Consider the following 21560-nt stretch of genomic DNA (forward strand, 5'->3'; position numbering starts at 1 on the left):
GAATGTGTTTTATTTTATCATTACATGTAAATATCGGTGTGTATATATAATTTTTTACTTGAAAATATATGAAGGCATGAATCTGTCTCGTCTGTATGTTTAACATTAATATGTGTTGCATTATTCCAACATTAGTATTACAGGTCATTCTGAGAATGACTTGACCCGTCAGTATGTATTATTCTGTCCTTCACATGTGTTGGTGTTTCTCAGGAACATACTGGATGAAGTTATGATGTAAATGTGATTATACTTCAAATAAATGTCTTTAAGGACTTTCTTGAGGAAATTGTCCATGTATTTTTGTCGATATAACAACCAAAAAAAATATGCGTTCGGTCATTCACACTTCTTTAAATAATAGTTAAGATTATTTTTTGTTTGGATTTGTTTGCTCTTTCTAATGCATGTTCATGCTCTTGCCCGTAGGGGGCGATCGAACACTACTAGGGGAAGTAACTTTTAACTTGTGCTCCAAAACACTTTAAAGTCTCCAAATGTATTGTCTGGTAAAGAAATTGCAAATTATAATAAAAAAGTTTTACCACCACGATACTATAATAGTTTATATACATGTCTCGATGAGGTTTAATAAAACTCCCACAATGAAATTCAATGGCTTTTAGTTTCCATCACTTTTTGATTTCTCATGTATAGAAAAAAGGGGAAAAAGCTTTTCCTCTCAATCCCCGTGGGGGCTATGACAGACCCATAGTCCCGCCCACCCCCAGCTCTATCTCAGGCATTAACAAAAAAACAACACAAGTCACGGAACAGAAATTCAAGCCAAAACAAGTAAAAGCCACAAACAGTGCGTCCGTGGAGCAGGCGTGTGGACCCGGTGATGGCCGGACCCCGGACCCCGGAGGGACAACAATGGAAGGGTAGTGTTGCAGAGCAGGTTGAGAAAGTTTTGGCACCACCACAACAAAAGTTTTCTAACACGAAGACGACTCCAGGAGCCACAACATGTAAGTTCAGAAACCTCATATAAGACCCTTGAATGCAGAGCGGGTTAAAATGTGCGAGTCGTAACAAAGAAAAGACATGAACAATGGCAGAAAGTGAGGAGAAGAAGAAGAACGCGACTGTGTTTCGTAGCGTTTCTTTCAAAAAGATGGGCTCCTGGAGCGCCAACAAAGCCGGTGTGGAAGCCGCTGGCGTCGCTCTCGCACCCGAGCTCAGCCGAGCAGAGCCGAGGGCTCGTGTTGTCACTGTGTCAAGAAAAGTTTCCAAAATCTCTGCCACCACCTCCACCGCTGCCGGCCTCCCGACCGCAGATCCCAAGAAAAGCTCCTCCACCCCTCTCTGCTCCATTTCTGCGTCCATCCGCCAGCTCACCGAGAGGTTCAGCAGCGACCAGACGCCCACGGGCTCCCCGGGAGACGCAGCTGCAGCGCCGGGCAGGAGCAGCACTCTCCCTCGGGTCAGACCCTCCGCAGGAGACCCCTCTCCGGCTCGTCAATCCTTTCACGAGGACTCTGGATATTTGAAGGAAATACTCACCTTGGACAAAAAGTTTCACTCTGGGACAGACTCTTTTTCGGGGTCTGACTCTGAGAGGAAACTTGAAAAGAGGATTTTTCGTCCATCGACCGACAAATCCGGTAAGAGAGATTACTCTGAGATCAACGCTAGTTCAGCTGACAGCAAGAGGACTGTGACCACAGACGAGGAGGATGATGTGTTCGCCAGAGGGGCTCCTCCACCCTGTAAATCCCACAGAAGTTTTCTCTCCACTCATCACTCTGACTTTGTTCCACTCAACCCTGACAAGTGGCCCAGTGTCACTAAAATTAGACAGATTTTCGATGAAAGGGAACTGAAGTCCACGCAACAAAAGAGCGAGCCTAGTGACAGTTTGAACCGGGCACACTGTGAAAGCGCTCCGCTCACCTGCGGGGACTCGGATCAAACTCTACAAGGTGATGCGTTCTGTGATGGCATGACTGACCCCCAGCGTCACCTTCCACAAGGGGATTCATTAGGACCTGCTGCCGCCCAAGATTCTAGTTCTCTTGATGACCCACATTTGAGCAGATCTGACACACGGTCGACGCAGAGTTCAACACGGCTGGTGCCTGACCTTCAGACCTCCACCTTAGGGAGCACTTCACCGAGTCAAGACACTCTCTCCTCAGCAGTACAGCAGCCGATAGTGAGGGAGAGAAGGGTTAGACAGGGGGTCGGGCTGCCCAGGGATAGTTTACATTCCACACATAGCTCTTCTAGAGTGCAGGCCCCCACCTCCTCCTGTTTCCCTGCTCCAGATAAAGCCATTACCTCCTCGTCGACTTCCACCTATGCGAAAACCCAGAGCAGAATATCCTCGTCCATCAAGTCCCGGTGGAGGTTTAGCTCCGGAGACGAAGAGGAGGAACACGGCAAGACTGTGATTCCCTTTGCTCCGATTCTACGCTGCAAAAATGGTCGCTCGGGGTCCAAGTTCATTGTCAGGTCTTCCGGTTCGGAGGATGACAGTCCTGGTTCTATAGTGCCTTCGAACAAAGAGTCAGTGCGCAGAAGATCTCTGAGGAAGAAGAAAAGGGTCAGTGGAGCAGGTTTCAGCTGTAGCCGAGATAATGATCACAACAGTGAATCAGAAGATAGTGATTCAGCGGTAAACATGGAGCACTTAGAGAGGAATCCAGGAGGAAACATCGGGTTTAAACTTTCACGGAGTCACTCCGCGAGAGAGCCCTGTAGTTACAGCAATAAAGCCAGAGTGCTTCAGCAGTGGGAACGTATTTCTTCCCCTCTTGCACCCAAGCCTCTCCCGGGTGTGTCCAGAGTGTCAAAGGTCACCATCCCCTCGTTTGCGTCCAGTCCTGTTGATTCACGTTGTAGCAGCCAATACTCCAGCTCGGAAACCCTGAAAGGAGAGGAACAGACTCACAAGCCTCGTAAAATCAGCGATGCCGTAGGCAGGAACAACAACAGTTTGATGTTGAGTAAAACCTATCATGGGAATTTCACCATGTATCGCTCACCAAGCTTTGGTCACGGGGATAACTTCTCTCGAACTTCCGCGAGAGTGGTTCCCAAAGTCGTGCCTAATATCACGCCATGCACTAGTGGCAGAAAAGTGGACAATAGAGATGCAGAGACTGAAAGAAACCCAACAAGCGTTGGCAGTAAATGCGAGAAAAGAATATCCATTTCTAATCCGGATATTGCATCAGAAACAATGACGTTGTTGAATTTCATCAAGTCGGATTTGTCAGATCTCAAAGTGCGGAAAACGAGCGAGGGGGATTCGACAAGTGCTGCGAAGGACTCGGCGCAGTGCGGGAGTCTCCCCGCGACTGGCCGCAGACCATCGCTGAAAGACCTGACGGCAACTCTGCGTCGTGCCAAATCCTTCACATATTCAGGCAAATCCACAGCAGCGGTGCGCTGTTACTTAACCAGCAGCGTCACCAAGAGAAGCTCCTCGGAGCAGCAGCTCGATGCAGGTGAGGAGTCGAATGAAGAGAGGTTGGTGTCCGAGCGGGAAGTAGAAAGTGACGGTGGAGACTTGAGAGTCAGAAGAGGGCAAAGGTTGAGGAACTATGGGTATGAAGATGACGACGATGAGGAGGACGTTATGCCAACTCCGTTGCAGGAGAGGTACGTGCAAGAGGCCAGACAGGTGATCCAAGATATCTGCCAGATGAGTAGTCGAGATGATGACGACGAGATCAGAGCGGTGAATAATTTAAAACATATTTCCGGGATCGCTAGTAGTTACGATTCAAAAGAAAATGGCATCACGGGCGATCAAAAGGCAGAGTTAAGGAACACAGAGGATGAGGATAAACATGTGAGGGAGAGCGAGACCAGGGAGAGAGGGAGGGATGGACAAAGTATACACTCGATGAAACTAAACAGTCAGGAAACCAAGAGAGAGAATACAAAAACACACCGTGGAGAGACGGAGGGATCATCACTTAAGGACCTGCAGGAAAGCATGTTCTATGACCGAACCGTGGATGAACTTTCTGGACACGAGTCTAGTTTAACAGATGAGGGGATCGTAACGGAGCCAGAAACTGTTCCCAGTGACCTCTGTGAGAGATTTATCCTGGGGTCGGCCAACATGGGTTCACAGATGACCTGGGATGTGCTGGGACAGCCTGTCACGGCATGGAAACAGTCGGCTCTGCACAACAAGGAGGAGCGAGAGGACAGTAAGGTGAATAGTTGTGACTCTTCAAATCTACTGAATGAATCCAAGGTAACCTCCACACCTCAGATTGCTGAGAGTGACAGTGTTACGGGCTCCGTCAGAGCGGCCACTGATGAAGAGATTTCCCTGAAAGCCTGTGGGGTTGAGGGATCAACGGCTTTCACAGGGGGAGGAGGGGAGACCTCTTCAACACCGAGTACTGCACGGCGGAGACGAAAGTTTTCCCCTCCAGGTAACAACAACATCGGTTCTGATTTCAGTAACAACAGTGATGCCGAGTCCGCTATAGGAGCTGTCGGAAATGGGGAGTCCACTGTGTACAGGTCTCTCAGTGATCCTATGCCACAGCGGTTCTGCTCCGTGGCTCAAGAACCAAATTGTCATTTCTCCTCTGTAGATAGCAACTTCTTGGGTTCACTGAATATCAAAGGGGGACCAGCTTCAGAGGTGTCAGCTGAAGCAACGCTACCCGAGTACAAGGGCAGCGTCGCAAGTGACCTATCGGGATACAGTGACGGAGGACACCGCGACGACGGTGTTCACGACTACAGTGGAGTCATCAGGAGCATTGTGGCTGAGCCCGGCGCGATGGACAGACTGATGGTCGATGATCACACCAACGGCAAAGCTCACAAGAAGAAGTCGTTTAGTGACCCTAGTCGCCGTAGCGATGCACCTTTACTTTCGAAGAACGAGTCCCATTTCAAAGGTGAGCCCGGTAGCACCGAACCCCTCGTTGAACTTGATCAAACGACCCAAATACCACCTTCAATCAGCGAGCCCATACTAAATGAGCAGAGAGAAGATGTGTTGGAGGCAGATAGCCAACCGAAGCTCATGCATCTGAGTCACTCCCCATGCGATACCGGTGTTAAAAAGCAGCATTCGCAGTCCGAGAGCGGCCCACAGTCCGCAAATCACGAAGAAACAGAAGTAGCCAACAGAGTTAAGGAAGAAAAAGAATCCAGAAGGTTCAACTTTGACTTCAAGCTTGCTGAAGTTTTGTCCCCCCGAATAGTCCGCCGACCCGGAAGAAAGCGCCCGAGCAGATTAGCTCATTTCTTCCCGCATGAGGATCCATTTGAACCACCTGAGTTTGGTATAGATGAGCATGAAAATTACAGCGACCCTAACGACCTCACACCACCACTTCCCTCTCCTTTGAGCAAACCCAACACAAGACCTAAGCATGTACGCCATGCCAGCGAGCCTGCTGCATTCCTACCCATCTCCCCACCACCTCCACCCCTTTCTGCCAATGCAGGATCCCCAAAAGTATCGTCAGGAGTACCTTCAATCCTCATCAAACCATCAGTCGATGACACTCCTTCCCTGGAGGACGTCACCCAAAAATATTTCCTATTGGGCAGCCCAGAGCGAGACGGTGAAGGTCAAGGGCCTTCACTTGATGGCAGAGATGGACCTCCAGCGGCAGCGGCGGGCGGACCTTCTGATCCTGGTCTAAATGCGACGGCAGAGAAAAAGTCAACCGAGGAGACGCCATCCACTCCCACAGCTGAGAGGACCAAGCCAAAAGTGGTGAGTCAACTCTCTTTGCATTTCGTAATGGATGGTCTGTTGCTTTTCCTTGTCAGTTGTGGTCTCACGATCGCTTGTATGAACTGGACACAATGCATTTTGATGTAGCATAAATGGATATTACTGGACACTGAAATACCCTAAAGATATGTATTTATATTTTTGACAATGACCCTTATGAAGGAAGTTTTCATCGTTATATTGTTTGAGCCTCAATCAAAGACAACTTTAATATAAGAACAGTTGTCACTCTTTACACAAATAATATTGTTTCAGTATCTATCGTACATAACTGAAGGCCATGGGGGACAAACTTGGGATGCAACTCGGGTTTTATCGTCTGCAAAGTGTAACATTTAGTTAGTCGTAAAATGAATGAATGAATTATAATGTGCACTAATGTCAGTGTGGGAGATTACAGTGTTTTTGTTCTTTTTCGAGCCCACAATCCTTCTGGTAACTTCCCAAAACCGAAACATTGATGCAAATTGACCTGAATTGAATCATTAAAACTTTGAGGGGAAAAAGAAACAGCACATTTTTTATTATGAGGTGGATGAAGACACACTTAATGTATCGTGACAACAAACCCAAGTATGCTTTATTCTAGCAAGAATGAACACAGACTGATATCACATTCTGTTTAGACTTCCTGTTCAGGGAAATCATTCAAAGAAAATACTTTTCTTTCAACCTGTATCTAGCGTTTTGTGCTCTTGTGTGATTGAGTTAGACGCCCCTGGCCTAGTTCTGCAGCACTGAAATGATTTGTATCGTCACATCAAAAGCATTTAATCTGAGCAAACGGTGTGAGCTGACCTGTGTCAAACAAAGATGTAGCCTCATTTTTAAAAGTGCTCCGTCTCTATTATGAAGGTTCCAGAGTGATTTTGCAGGACTCGTAAGATAAACATCCGTGGATGTTAATAGCTCCCCGAGACAAACCTCAGACAAAGACTGTTGAGTCGTGAGCTGGTGTGTTTGTCTCCGTTTCCCTTTATTTGTTTAATCTATTATCAATTGTCCGAAGGATATCCATGGAGTGTGTATGACAACACAGGTGTTTTACCATCCAGATCATCTTATGCTTTGTCACCAGAACGATCATCTAAACGGGTATCTTAGAACATTTGGAAAATTTCAATAATTCCTCATCAATTAAAAAGTTGTGTTATTCAGTTTCCAGTTTATATTAAACTGGAAAATTCACTTTTTCATTGTGCAGATGGGAATAGATTAGCAGTATTTAAAGACTTTCAATTCCATGTACTGTCTTTATCAGTCGAATATAGTGAAATTTATTTTGACTGACACCCCCTTGTCCTCTTTATTATAACGTCAAAGACATAAGTCAGCAAAATGACTCAATCAAACCTTCAAGAAATATCGATAATAGGGTAAAATGTCTCATCGTGGTGGTGTTCTGGATTGCCATCTGGATCCACAAGTCTTCTGAAGGATCTATATCTAGTTGTTGATGACATCGATGACTTTCTCCTTCACTTTTTGCTGTGTGTATTATGAAGTAGTTCTGGTTAAGCTTGGAAATATAACTGACCTGTGTCAAAATCCTCACTCACTAATCAAAGACCGCTTAAGAACATCATTTTGTAAAAAGCTATCAAGGTTTTTTTTAGGTTGAATGTAAAAAAAATCCTCTTTAGAAACATATCTTGCTCAAACATAAACGTTTATTGACAGTTTACTAAACAATATGTACCCATCATGGAATACAAAAGACCGAGAGAAGGTTTTAAAACTTTATTATGATTGGTTTCCTTGTTTCTTGTGTCAATTCCCAGCACGTCTTTTGTCACATGTTCTGGCCAGTTGCCGCCGCGGTCCAGCAGGAAATGGTTATCGGGAAGTAGGAAGTTGTTGGGGTAACTGAAGTGCTTGATGATGTCCAGCGGCTTGTGCCTCTGAGTGTTTTGTTAGTTCTGCCAACAAACATAAACGTTGTCTATTCAACCAGCAAACTTCTCTGCACTGGCCATCTGGGATGAAAACGTTAGTTCCTGTCGGAAATGTGGCAAAAAGTTTCGACCAAACACTCAAAAATCACCTTGTATCTCCGCATCATCGGTTATACAACCTGGTACATTCTCATCCGTTTGACTTTTCTTACATCCATTCCTTCTAATTTTATCATATTGTTCTTTTTTCGTCTCCGGAACATTGTGCTCGAGTGAGGTCATATTGCTTGTCTTGGCCCAGAGAGCCAAACTTCAGGTAGACAGGAGGAAAGTTTTACAGGCTTGAAAAGAATTATGATTAAAATAGAAGTGACTCAGCTCAAGAATGAGATGGTGATGGACGGAAGGAATGCGAGGTACACGGAGAGAATTCATTCCTGGAGCAACGGCTGCCAGCTTTAAAACAGTTGTCATGATGATGTGAGCTGGTCGGTAAATGTTGTCAAAACCTTTGTGTTTTAATTTGAAAAGAAGTCACCGTAGGAATAAGTTCATGAATATTAAGTTTTACATGATTGTCTTTGTTGGTTTTCACTTGCGATTGACCCCAGACTTTGTGTACCCAAGGTCATCAGTGTCATCTTCACCAGACTGATGCAAGTCTTTCTGAGCTACAGTTTACATTGTATGTCAAAAGTGAGTACATCCCTCACATTTCTGTAGATATTTTAGTTTATCTTTTCATGGGACAACACTGACCTGTGAAGCTCTGGTAAAGTATATTTATAGTAAAAATATTGACATTTCAGGAACTTTCACTAAGGGGTGTACTCACTTTTGTTGCCAGGGGTTTAGCTATTAATGGCTACATTCTACATTGTACACTGTTATATAAGCAACGCACACAATACTTTTCATTGTGTCAAAGTGTCATTTCTTCAGTGAAAAAATACACTTAAATATCTGCAGAATTGTGAGGGGTCTACTCACCTTTGTGATACACTGTATATATAAAAAGGTTCCAGACTAATAACCACTAAAACAAATAATTAATTCTTCTGCTCTTTTCTAAAGAAAGCTAATAATGTAATGCTGCTGACAGAAATCTAATTGATAGTTTTGCTAAACTGTAACTCATCTCTTCTTAAGAAACTTCTCATTAATGATATCTATATTTTTGAGTTGAATTCATCCATAAGCAAGTAAAATAAATAAATATAAACGCAAAAACTCCATCAAAGGCCCTGTCTTGTTATCAAATTTGCAAGTCTGACTCTTAAAAAAGAATATATATACTTATTATTTTTGTAAATACAGGTCTATAAAATGTATTTTTGTGTAGTTTATTTTCTTAACCCTTTCATTATCTCGGGGTCAAGGTGACCCAAAGGCCTGGAAACAAATTTGTTTGAGGTATCCCTTGTGTTGTCTCTGGGTCAAGGTGAATGACCTCCACCACGGAGGCCTTCGGGTCACTTTGACCCAAAGATAACAAAAGAGATACCTCAAACACATTTGTACCTTGATTGCAATTGTTTAAGGTCCATTACCTGAAAATGTTCTCTTTACTTTGCATTTTTCTAAATGAATTCTCTTTTTCAAAATTGTAATTATATACAACATAATATTTTCACAATAATTTAAAGAAAATATAAATCTATATTAAAAAAAAATTCACTCATTCAAAATGAGTTAAATATTTATTAGGTTTTTTTTCAAACAGTTAATTGATACAAATCATATTTGTCATGTGATTTCTCCTCATATTTAAAGTAAGAAAATGTTTTTGTCACTTTTGAAAATAATTTCAATATCTCTTATCATATAAAATGTTTTTTGAATCTTGGGGTAAATCTAGATTTTGTTACATAAGCCAATACAGTTACATCACAAGCTTTTTTTTTCTAAAAACAAACAATTCTTGAACCGGATGCTGCCGCTCTTTGATGATGCTCTCCCTCAGAAGCAGGACGAATCAAACGCGTAAATCCCTGCTGCCCTTTTAACGCCTCCAGCTTCCTCCGCGAGACCTTTGTCGACCTTTGCACCTGAAAAAAGATCTCCAGACGCCACGGCCTCCCGCGTCTGCGTCCTTTCACTTCGCTTTGAAGTTCGCTTTCAAAGAACGTACCGTGCCCTTCGTAAAAAACCAAAGCTACAAATACTTAAAAGTGTTTAATTTTTAAAACCCGCTTCTCGCTGCTTTTGTTTTGTTTGCTGATCCGAGCCGAGGAGGGGAAGTAGAAATAGAAAGTATGGCTCTTGGGTGGCCTGATGAAACAAAGAATGCCATAAATATTAAAAGCATAAACATTCTTTAGAGCTCAGTCAGAGTGGAAGACCGACACCCATTCCTTTCCTCCGTCTTCTCATGCGACGTAACATGGTTTTTCCACATGTTTCACATCTTCGCGTTCTTCGAATAGTGTGTTTAAATAAATAAAAAAAAGTAAACGTTCTAGTCAGTGGAGTGTTTGGAGGTTGTAGCCGCAGACATAAACAATCTAGTTTTATTTGATAATTCACTGCTGCGTTTAATAAAAATATGTTTTCGAACGCGTACATGTAATGAGGCGTGAATAACATTTCAAACTGTATTCTGTCATCTTATTTAATAAAAGAAAAAGGAGAGAAAAGAGAAAGTTATGAAGGGAAATAATGTAACTATTTAAAAATATCAATTCAAAAAGCAAGAAGTCAGTCAGTGTGAATAAACTGCGAACTCTAGATCGCTGTTTTGGTCGTGAATTAATAAAAAATAAAAAAAATGAACCATGAACTAAATTAGACATTTTAATAACCAAAAATTGAACCTTTAACCTCTAAACAAGGAGATTCCCCCCCAAAAAAACTGTTGATAATCCATAAAAATCCATCCTTTTGTTTTCTATTTTGACCATGTGTCCCTCTGAGGCGGCGCGGATCCACCCAGTGTAATTACAGAGCGCTTTGCTTATGTAAGGAAAGTCTTCTCTGAAACAGCACTTTCTCGCAAAGCTGCTACTTCAGCTTTTCCTTCCACTCCAGCGTGCGCTCCGGAGCGTGCGAGAAGTCCAAGATTCCGGTTTCACATGCTCCCCCTAAAAAGCTGCTGGAGAGCCGGGTCATGTGTCAGAGCGGCGGCGCATCATCTCCGGGGGTGTCTTCTCCCCGCTACCGTCCTGTTTCCCTCTCTGGTTCCGACATCTGCCGTCCACATGGACACATGTGTGGAGGATTTGTTTCATTTGTTTGTTGTGATACAACGTCTAGACTCGAACACTCACTTGATCCTTAAACCAATATTGACGAAGAAGAAGACTTTCATTGAGTTACAGGAAATCCTTCATGGATTTATAAGTCAAATATCATCCGCTGAAATTCAGAGCCTGACTATCTGCAATAAATTTCTTGTCAATAATATTTTAACAGTTTTATTTAGGAGAGTTTTTGTGGAAGTAAATGTTTGCCATCAGATTTTCTAACACTGAATTTCACTGTTATTTTTTTGCCGTCTATTTACTTTTAGACGCTCGAATACATTATATGTAGAATCTGTAAAAACAAACAATGTAAACAATTAAATGTTAAATATAAATAAATTCACTGCAAGAAATTTGGTGTAAACAAAATTCAGTGTTTGATGAGTCTCTTGACGTCACATCATATCAAACATTACTCGACATATTGCACATGGAATTTCTTACAATTTTTTTAACATTAAATTAGTTTACACCCCTTTTTTCACTAAGAATCTGTTTTACATTTTGAATTTTTACTTTTATTCCTTGTTTATGCATTAAAAAATGGACCAAAACATCATTTCTTGAAATGTAAGTGTTTTCCAAATTCGAAGAATTTTGATGCTGTGAAATCCAGGTTACATACAATTTATTCAACGTCCAATGGCACACATTTACTTCCATATATATATATATATTGTTTTTTTCCATGTTAGATTTTTTCCTTTACAAGGAAACACAATTAAATTCACCGTTTCCTGTGTGAATTCATAGTATAAGGTTCTATACTATTCAATAATGGGATTTATTTGCCTTTGATATGGGTGTCCTTCACCTCTCACCCTATGTAGCTGGGATTAGCCCCAGCCCACTCATTTACACATAATTGTATTGGGTTTGTGTAAAACATTGATATAAATTCTATCACCGTTTTGCAGTTTTTAACTGTTTTATTTTCGGATTGTTAAAGTAGCACTGATAACATATTTGCTAATACCATGTATTGCCAGTCAACACTACTTTTGTTTAACTATGAGGCTCTTTTTATGTCAGTTTCCTTTTTCCAGAAGCTTGAAAAACTCCTTCAAATATTCCAGTCATAATGGAAATTAATGCAACTGTAGTCCCTGACCCGCTGATTCAATGCAGTTTCCTGGTCACATGGTTGATCTTCTGTTGATCAACTATCACAAAACAAAAAATTGGTTAAATGTTACATAGTGCTGCTTTAAGAAGATTAACTATTGGTTTTAAAAAAAAAGGGTTTTTCGTTCTTTGAAAGAGAATAATTCAAATATAGTATATTGTAGTCAGAATGAGTGTAAATTTCTCGACTGTTTGTTTTGAGTGTTGATTTAAAAAACATGTAGCAAGTTAAATTTGTGGATTATAGAGTGACATAAGAAATTAACTGTAAAGATAATGTGGTAAAGTGGGACAAATATAAAAGGTTAATACGTTGATTTATCCTTCAACCTTTGTGTTATATGGGGGTCAAGGTGACCCGGAGGCCCGAAAGCAAAAAAAAAATGTGGTTGAGGTATCCCTTGTGTTGAGTCTGGGTCAGGTTGAACGACCTCTACCACGGAGGCTTTGGGTCACCTTGACCCCGACATAACACAAGAGTTTTTTACTGTTAATAATCAGTAATAAAAGTTGTTTAAAGTAGCTTTTGGTTTCCATCCTAGGGTAGAAAATATTTGAGGAGAAAGAGAAAGTATTTTATAATGAGTCACAACTGCTAACAACATATAAACAAGCATGTTGTTAGTAAACATATGTGTTCTCTCATCTGAAGTGGTTCCAAATACAAATTTCTCGTTTGTCAGAGTATTTCACGTTTTTTCCCCGTGTCTGGAACGTGGCCAGCCGCCTGGGAGGTATAATGATTCCCCAGAATGATCTCATTTAAATGAGTAACCGATACCAGCCTTTGTGTGAGCAAAAATGTCCCGAGGCTCGTAAATTGCCATAAAACCAGGAGGAGCCGGTGGCGGCTTTTCGCGCAGGTTTCAAAGGACGCGGGTCAAATTGCTTCTTTTTTTTTTCTCCTCCTCTTGAACTTCAACTCTCTCATTCATCCTCGTGGTTAAATATTAGTTCAAATCTGTTTCTGTGCAAGTAAAGGACGGCATTGATTTAATGGGAAACTTCATCTAAAAAGCAGATTTATTTCTATATTTCTATGTTCAATGAAGAACTTTTGGATCCAATTTGATGGGTGTTTGATGATCGGCTGTTGAAGTGAAAACTGTTACTTTAAATAGAATGAAGTTGAGGAAACGTTCCTGAGAGGCTTTAAGGTAAATGTGGGTCACACTTGATGCCATATTTACTGCTGGATTAACACTATGTTCGCTAACATACACTCTTTCTTGGGATTGTGAAAGTTTTAGTCGACTTATTTCACCATTTCGTAACATCGGGCATCACTACAGGTGGTTCTTATTCTTGTCGTTTAATCACATTTTTAAAGAGGCCGTTTCTTGGGGTTTGAACTTGAGAATAAGTCATTGTGAGAAGACGACGATCACATCAAGTCCGATCTGAAACAGACCCTTCACCGCACAGTTGTAATAAATGCACGTCCAAGTGTGCGCTTCAGCGTCAAGGCACACAAAGGGCCGACTGTGGAAGCCATAGTTGGCGGCGTGGATGGACACACACTCGGGACAGTGTTTTGTCTTGGCGTGTGGGCCGAGCTCTGATGCTCTGACTTCGGTCCGGTCAAGCCGGTCAATCATGACTTGTCGCAGCCGTCCCTCGTCCCTTCTGGATTATCTCCCTTCCATCTTTCATGGCATCGGTACGTAGGTTTGGATCCTGCTCCAGCTGCCAGCTTCGGAAGAAATTTCAGAATGGGAGAGAGTGGAAGTCGCGCAGCGCCGCCGCCGATTGGCTCCTGGGCTCTCGGATCAAGGCTCAGGGAGAAGATGGGAATGTTTGGAAAAGAGGGACGACGGCAGGAAACGCTTCGAAGGCAGGTGGACTTGTGTTATGTTGTGTCGGGCGAGGGTAAGAACGGGTGTGACTTGTTGTGTCGTAGTGGTCTAATGGGTCCGACAATATGTTTTTGTTACTCATTTGGTTTTCTCTTTGGACATTGGAGTAAAGTAACGGTAGTAAAGGTAGTAAAGTAGATTTGCTTCTAACCTTCTAATAGGTTATTTGTACTGTACGTTAACACAAAATCTGATTTTAAACATTTTTTTTCTCACACTTTACTCCTTTCTGGTGACAAAACATCATCTAGTTGTTTCTTAACCCTTGTGTTATCCTAGGGTCAATGTGACACAAAAACAAATATGTTTGTGGTATCCCTTATATTGTCTCAGGGTCAAGGTCAACCTCCTCCCTGGCTTCCATAAATGCATATGCAGTGGTGGAGTTCGTTCACCTTGACCCTGAGAGAACACAACGGTTAAGTGACATCACAGTAGGTCTAAAGTTATTGGAAAGTCAAAATAATGGATTGAATGAATTGTAGCGCAATCGTATGTAATTTTATTAAAAAAGAATGGAAGCCATCATTTATCTGTCAATGTTAAATCTGGGCCTCGATTGGTCAACTTTTTTTAAACCCCGCGATATGATTCTGGAAATGTTGATATTGTGGTTGAGGGCTATATCACAAACTTTCTTTCTTGCACATTAAAAATGTAACAGGATGCATCTTGGGATATAGCAGTGATTTGGTTAGTATCTCTTCACTGTTCTAAGGGATGTATTTATAAAATAAAATTTAGATATTTATAAACTTCTATACTTGTCTGTAGACATGTGTCAATCACAGATTCAGTTTTTAAGATTAATTCATGCCTGAAATCATTAGTTAAAATGTTGAACTTGTCTGATGTGACCGACGATCTCAGTCTCTTATAATTAAACACATGAAGATCATTTTAACCGATCAAACTTTCAAAGTCTCCTTCACCATCAACAGTTTGCATACGAGTTAAACACATTTTTACACTTAAACCAAACACACTGCTGCGGAAACTCATTGGACAGAAATGTGTGGTTCTGTTTTGAGAAGCTCCTCTCGCTCACATTCATTCACATTAGAAGTCTTTTTCAATTATTACCACCATAATGGCATAATAACGCTCAATGATGATGACTCCAATTTACTCCCAGATTTTGTGGCTTTGTGTCCGTCCAAAGGTATGCCTGATTATTCTCTTTTTTTTTTTCTTCAGACAAAGTTCCCGTCAGACAGCCAGACCCCTCTCTCTCTCTGTGTGTGTGTGTGTGTGTGTGTGTGTGTGTGTGTGTGTGTGTGTGTGTGTGTGTGTGTGTGTGTGTGTGTGTGTGTGTGTGTGTGTGTGTGTGTGTGTGTGTGTGTGTGTGTGTGTGTGTGTGTGTGTGTGTGTGTGTGTGTGTGTGTGTGTGTGTGTGTGTGTAATCGGGTCAGACTCGTGAAACAATGTTGTCCTTCTTCACTCTTCAATGGATTTCTTCTCAATCTTGCTTGAGTTTGTTCCCTCGAAAGGCTCTAAAAATGTTGCTGTTCGAGTATAAATCAAGTGGGACAGCAGTTAGATCAGTGAGAGACTGATGGTGAAAGTTAAAAATCACAGTCGGACCTTGATTTTTTTTGCTTAATTTTACAACAGTTTTATAACAGTTAGCATTGTATGCTAAGACCTGTTTACTTGTATCTGAAGATTTTGTTCACCTGTTGTTGGATTATCAAGCTTTGATTTAACTCTAAGGCAGTGGTTCTCATCTTTACGGGTAACACTAAACTGGTTTTATTTATCTATTATTTATCTTACTATAATTATCTTGTTATATCGAGTTATAGGGAGTCATTTAATAATGTTTTAGTCTGGTGCCAGAACTTTTAACAGTTATATATTTTTAACCCTTGTGTTATCTCTAGGTCAAGGTGACCCCAAAGGTTATTTTCTTTTTTATTAAAACGTCTTATCTGGATTAACTTTTTTTTTTTTCTAGAATTCAAAATGATTGAAATTCTAACCCGTCTTTTTGTTTTTGCTTCATCTGGTCGGACGGATATATTTTGATTTGAGATCGTGGACAGTTTATCCTTTTTCTGACTTGGAGCCATGATCTTGACTTGAGCTGATCCTCACCACAAATCATGTCAAATGTACTAGTTTAATCTAAGAAGCTTTAAGTGATGATTTTATTGGGTAAAAGTGAAGGTTGTCGATGTAGATGTTGATGGTGACGATGTGGACTAAGAGCAGCTTATAGAGGAGAAAATAAGTCGATAGTCAGGTGGACAGAGAAGCTGCGTTAAGCGATAAATCAGTTAAATTGTTCCATCAAAAATAAAGATTTCATCGGTGCAGTTTCTGATTAACTTAACTGCACTGATCCCTCGCCAGTTGAGTTCGACTCGAATCCTCTGGTTTCACAGTCAGTAATTTACCCATAAAACTGTCGTCTGTGATTGTAAAAGGAATTACAGCGATATCATTCAAGCGAGCGGAATTCCAGATTTTTCTCTTGACCGTTTTCTTTCCAATCTGTAATCAATGCTGCAGCTCCGCAGCCACTGTTCACTTTCTTGTCAGGCCAAACCATAAAGATAATAAATGACTGGCGTTCGCCTTGATGCACAGACGAAAACACATTCTTTAAATCTGCATTTGATATAATGTGAAAAATGTGTGCAGAAGTGAAAACAATGTGGATTCTGCCTTTTAAGGAGCGTTCGCCGCTGCTGTCCTTTCGCTCTGCAAACCATAATTGTCTTCATTGAGAGGGCAGGGCAGGAAGTGGGTTCTGGGGAAGGCGGCGTTCCTCGGACACACGCGTCTCGATGGCTCCACGATGAAGTTGATTAATACGCTTCGGTCGCGAGCGATGACGGCCTCGCTCAAGTGTTCCCTCGGTCGTCCCTGACAACCGTGAGTGTGTGTGTGTGCTGCTGCAGGAATGTGGTGACCTCACGGCGGTTCCTGCGACGAAGCGAAGTCGCCTTTTTCTTCCACACCTTTTTCTCGTTCAGTCGCTCGGGCCTCGCTCTTCTCATTAGAGACCGGGTTTTCTCCGTCCATCTGAACCTGTCTTCTCCTCTCCCTCGTTCCGTCTCCCTCACCTCTCTTCTCGCTATTTTTACCCTCTCTCCCACTGAGCCCACATCTGGATCTGATTGAAAGAGCGAACAGCCCTTCAGCCATAAAAGACTGTGGGCTTTCTGTGTTTGTGTGCCTGGCAAACGATGGCAGATCCATCTGTTACTGTCCTCAGACAAAAGGATTTGACTAAATCACACGACCACAGACATGCAGCGGCACAACACGAGCCCTATTAGCGTTAAGGGAACTGATTTATAGTCGATATCGGAATATCCTTTTCGACGTTGACACAAAATAATGAAACCAAATCTGCTGTGATGTCTTCACATTGAGCACCTGGCCTTGGATGCAGCTGGTCCTCTTCTTTCCTCGGGTAGAATTTATGGATCACATACTGAGGTTAAATTGGGTTTTAGGTGCAGGGGTTTAAGGTTTTACTACCATTCTTCCATTTGTACGCCTTGCGAGTGTAGGTCAATGTTGACCTTTAAAAAGTTACACTTTTAATCTGATAATCTTTTGGAATACTTACTTCATGGTAACAAGCAACAGTGTGTTTGTTGATCGACTTTATATTTTATTCTTTTAAACTTGAATGTGGCCCTTTGATTGGCCCTCATGAACTGATACTCTTGAACTGATTGAAATGTTTCTGACGATTATCTATTTATTTTGTGCTTTTTAAAACCTATGTATCACAAGCTCAACTATTGAGGTAAATGTTTAGCATCAGACTTTGAATATGACTTGTCAACACTGAATTTTTACACCATCAAAATCAAACTTTTAATTTGAAAATCCATCAAATTTATTATTATATTATTATTATTATTTTTTTAATGCATGAATAAATTCTGTGTAAAATGTGTAAAAAAATAAAATATGAAAACAAATCTATTAAAATAATTAAATTTAAACATGTCCAATCAAAATTCAACGTAAGAAAAAAATTAATGAAGATTAATTCAATGTATAACAAAATTCAATGTTAAAAATGTCTCTTGTTTTCATTAATTCTTTATATAAAAAGTAAATGTCATAACTATTTTGAAACGAAATGCCTCTAACTCAACATTGACATTTGTGTTTTTTGATTTGTATTAATGATAAAATAAAATACAAATACGCTTTCTAAAATCATCTTGTATTTATTTCTTTATAGTTTCTACACATCGAATGAATGCTCTTTTTCTTGCTTATTTATTTTGTTTAAAGACAGTTGTTTCCCTTCAAATACTGAGGGGTTCTGTGTATATTTTGAATGAAGGACCAACTGTTGGTAGCAATGAGTTTCTGGAGGAAATGAAAAGAACACATCTTGATAGATAGTTTTTTTCTTGACCAGGCCAAAGTTAAACTATACATCTAAAGAATACACTTCACCATGAGGTGAATGTTTCCAAAGTTATGAGTAGATATGTCCAGAAGGTTCAGTCATGGTTCCAGACAAACCTTTTTTTTTCTTCATGTGGTCCCGTATCCTAAGACAAGAACAACAACTTTTTGAGGGCAACACTTAACTCACTGTGTTTTTATCTCTTAAAAAACAGTTGAACTGAACCAAAACCAAAAAACACTAAATCACTTTTAAATACCAATAATGTCACCGAAACAGTGCAAGTAACGTATCGCAGGGTTCCTCAACGTTTATTGCAAAACGCGCCTGTATTATGTCGGCATTGTGTTCCCTGAACGACCTTCAGAAGAAAACAGTAAAATTAAATCGTTACAGACTGTGTGTCACTCATTTTCACTAGTTTACAGATTTATTTTAAAAATAAACTTGACTTAAACATGCGTCTTGAAATGTCAAAAGTCACAAGCTCATTTTACTTTGGAGAAAATACCATGTTTTCACAAAACAAAACACATTTCAGACAGTACTGATGAATACAATGTATTGTTATTTTTTCTATGCCCAGTAACAAATGCCTTACAGACCGGTACCGTATCTATTCTATACCAAACTCAAGGCCCTGGACCTGATGTTGCCCACTAAGGTATCTCCCTGCATAACTTTAAAACGTGTTCAACTTCATATCTATACTTATCAGGACCAAATGCTGATAATGAATGTCCAAAGATAGCAGAGCTTCTATGTGTTTGTGTTTCAAGGATAAAAAAAAGGATTTGCGTGGATATTTTGACACCGATAAGTCAAAGCTAAATTTAGCCTCTGAGACAGGGAGGAAAAAATGCCAAAGATTAAAGTGTTTCATTTGTTTCATATTTCTGATCCGCGACCTGGAATGTGTTTTAAAAAGTTGAGCCCTTACATGATTGAGTTTGACTTGTTCCATAACTGAGCAAAAAGACTTAAGGTACTTTTGAAAAATTCAACTTTACAAGGCTTATTTTTAAACAAGCATCAAAGACGGACTCTTTGTTCGACTTGACTGAGACTTAAGAGTTGATCTGTCTTTGCTGCTGCTGATCAGGAATGATTGAATTTCTTAAACACGTCCAAATATGTTATTGCTTCGTTCCCCCGGTGATGAGTCTCGGTGCTGCATACCTAACGGTGTTTTTTAAGAGTGGAACTAAACTTGGTTACGGCTCCAAACCTTCATCCTGTGATGACCTAAATGACTGCTACATTCCTCCAGTAAATGGACCATACACACAAAATTGCTCGTCCTGTGCCAAGGAATTGTGTCTTGGGTTTTTTTTTTTTCTCCCGAAGCGACACAGAAACAGTCCTTCATTAGGCAGAATGGAACGTCTTGACAGGCCTTCAGCTCAAGTGTCGTGGTGGTTGTTGGGGCAACAAGTGTGAAATTGTCTAACACTCCTAAAGTACTGTAGAATCCAGGGTGTCTTTGTTAACTGTTTTCATGAGGTTTCAACTTGACGGGTCCAAGTTGGGGGGAAAAAAAGATGAAGCGTTCCAAACCTGGGGAACTTTTTTTCACTTGCATGGACCAGGACCGTAGCCCTGTGGGGCCCTTTGACGGCCCACCTGGATTGGTACTTATACAGTCATATGGCAATAGGAACATGTAGGTAGAAGTAGCTTAAATTTGAGGCTTAGTTTCAAGCCCTTATTTCAATTTAAAGTTCAATTAATGTGTTGATTTAAGTGTGTCTTAAATAGATCTTGGACTCTATTGAAATCATTTGTATGTGTCTGTTTGTACAAAACTCTCTTCATATTCATTGAAATATTTACATTAGAATATATTCTTAAGCCCCGCCCACTGAAAACACTTCTGGAAATGAAATCTTGTTTACCATAACCACGCCCATTCTGCTGTGATTGGTCAAGGATTGAGGTTTCCGTGTCATCAATCCCGGAAGCCTCCACCTCCAAGGGACTCGTTGTAAAAACAAAGCGGGGTTTGATTACTGCTGGCTGGAGGAGGAGGGAAGCCATTATTACGTCATAATGGTGTCTCGTAACCTCTCGTTCGCTGAGTTTTCAGACGGAGGATAACTTTATATGTAATAATTTAAAAATATTATTGATTTTTTATATATATATATTAAACAATATATTATTATGTAATATGTTTCTGGACTAATTTTTTGTTCATTCTTTAAGCACCGACAAAGTTCAAGATTTACCAGTTTAATACCAATATAGTGACCGTCCCTAATTCTTCTGAACAGAAATATAATTTAAATTTTGCTACTTACTTAAGCCTTTACTTTATTATTATTATTGTATGTATTATTACTGAAACCAGGGATCTAAAGAGGTTTCTGTGTATTATGAAAAAATGACAAGAACCACAATTATTGTTCATTAATTGATTTTACAAAACTTTAAAAGAATTACAAACTTTCTTTGTTCTTCTTTAGTTCGATGGTGATAAAAAAAAAAAAATTAGCAACAAAGTGTAAACAAGGTTTATTCATTCTATTCTTCATGGTAGTTAAAATTATATATTTTTTTCAGTTTTACACAAATAAGAGTAGAAACTCTTTTTTCTGACCCATCTCTTGCATAAAAAAAACTTTTTTTATACCAAGAATATCTTAATGCAGCAATGTTCAGACAGTCAGATGTACAGACGCCTGCAGTTGCTTCAGCCAGTAATCTTTCAGCCCATTTTTTATCCCGACTTCACGGCCGTCATGTTCAACTATAAATTATGCTTTCATAGACGTGAAGCCCCAAGTCGACAGCTGACCCTCTGACCCTTCATCCGTCAACTGTCGTCTCTCTGTGCTACCAAACATCAATCCTGGACCGGCTGGTGTCGCTGCCTCTTGTTTTCTCAATGGCTCGGCTGGTGGGGAAGTTCGTTAATGGAGAAGAAGGCGGAGCTTCTGTCAAATTGAAATTAAGCAGTGAATTTTGTGTTTCCTGGCCTGATTCTGTTGGTTAAATGTTCAGTGTGTGCTTCCTCGGATGCATGTGTGAGCCCCGGCTCTAATAATAGACGCAGGAATGGTTGAGGCCTGGGAATGTTGTTCTGTGTGGAAAAACAAACTTTCTTGTCTCCCTCTCTCCTGACTTGGAGGGAAGGAGAAATGACATGATAAGGAGAGGGAGGATTATGATTGGAGGGAAGATGGCAATCTTTCAGGGAGTAATTATTGAGTTCTGTTCAGAACTGTTGTTATCTACCGTGTTGTTCCTCCCCATGGTTTCTCAACAGTGGAGACCAGAAATGAGTGAAATAACATGAAGACATTTTCACATCAAGAGATCTCTTAT

The 21560-nt window shown here is 40.7% G+C and overlaps 1 protein-coding gene across 1 annotated transcript in view; it reads left to right on the forward strand.

Annotated features, from left to right (window-relative positions):
* The first annotated feature begins 48 nt into the window (after nt 1–48).
* Nucleotides 49–21560, forward strand: part of arhgef17 (Rho guanine nucleotide exchange factor (GEF) 17) — a 53776-nt gene continuing 32264 nt past the window's right edge. The window contains exon 1 of the mRNA XM_087796447.1: nt 49–5707. Coding sequence (XP_087652573.1) covers nt 1055–5707 — 4653 coding nt within the window. The 5' untranslated portion in view covers nt 49–1054. The remainder of the gene's footprint in view (nt 5708–21560) is intronic.

Source organism: Callionymus lyra, chromosome 7 (genome assembly GCF_982586985.1).
Source record: "Callionymus lyra chromosome 7, fCalLyr1.hap1.1, whole genome shotgun sequence".
Lineage (NCBI taxonomy): Eukaryota > Metazoa > Chordata > Actinopteri > Syngnathiformes > Callionymidae > Callionymus > Callionymus lyra.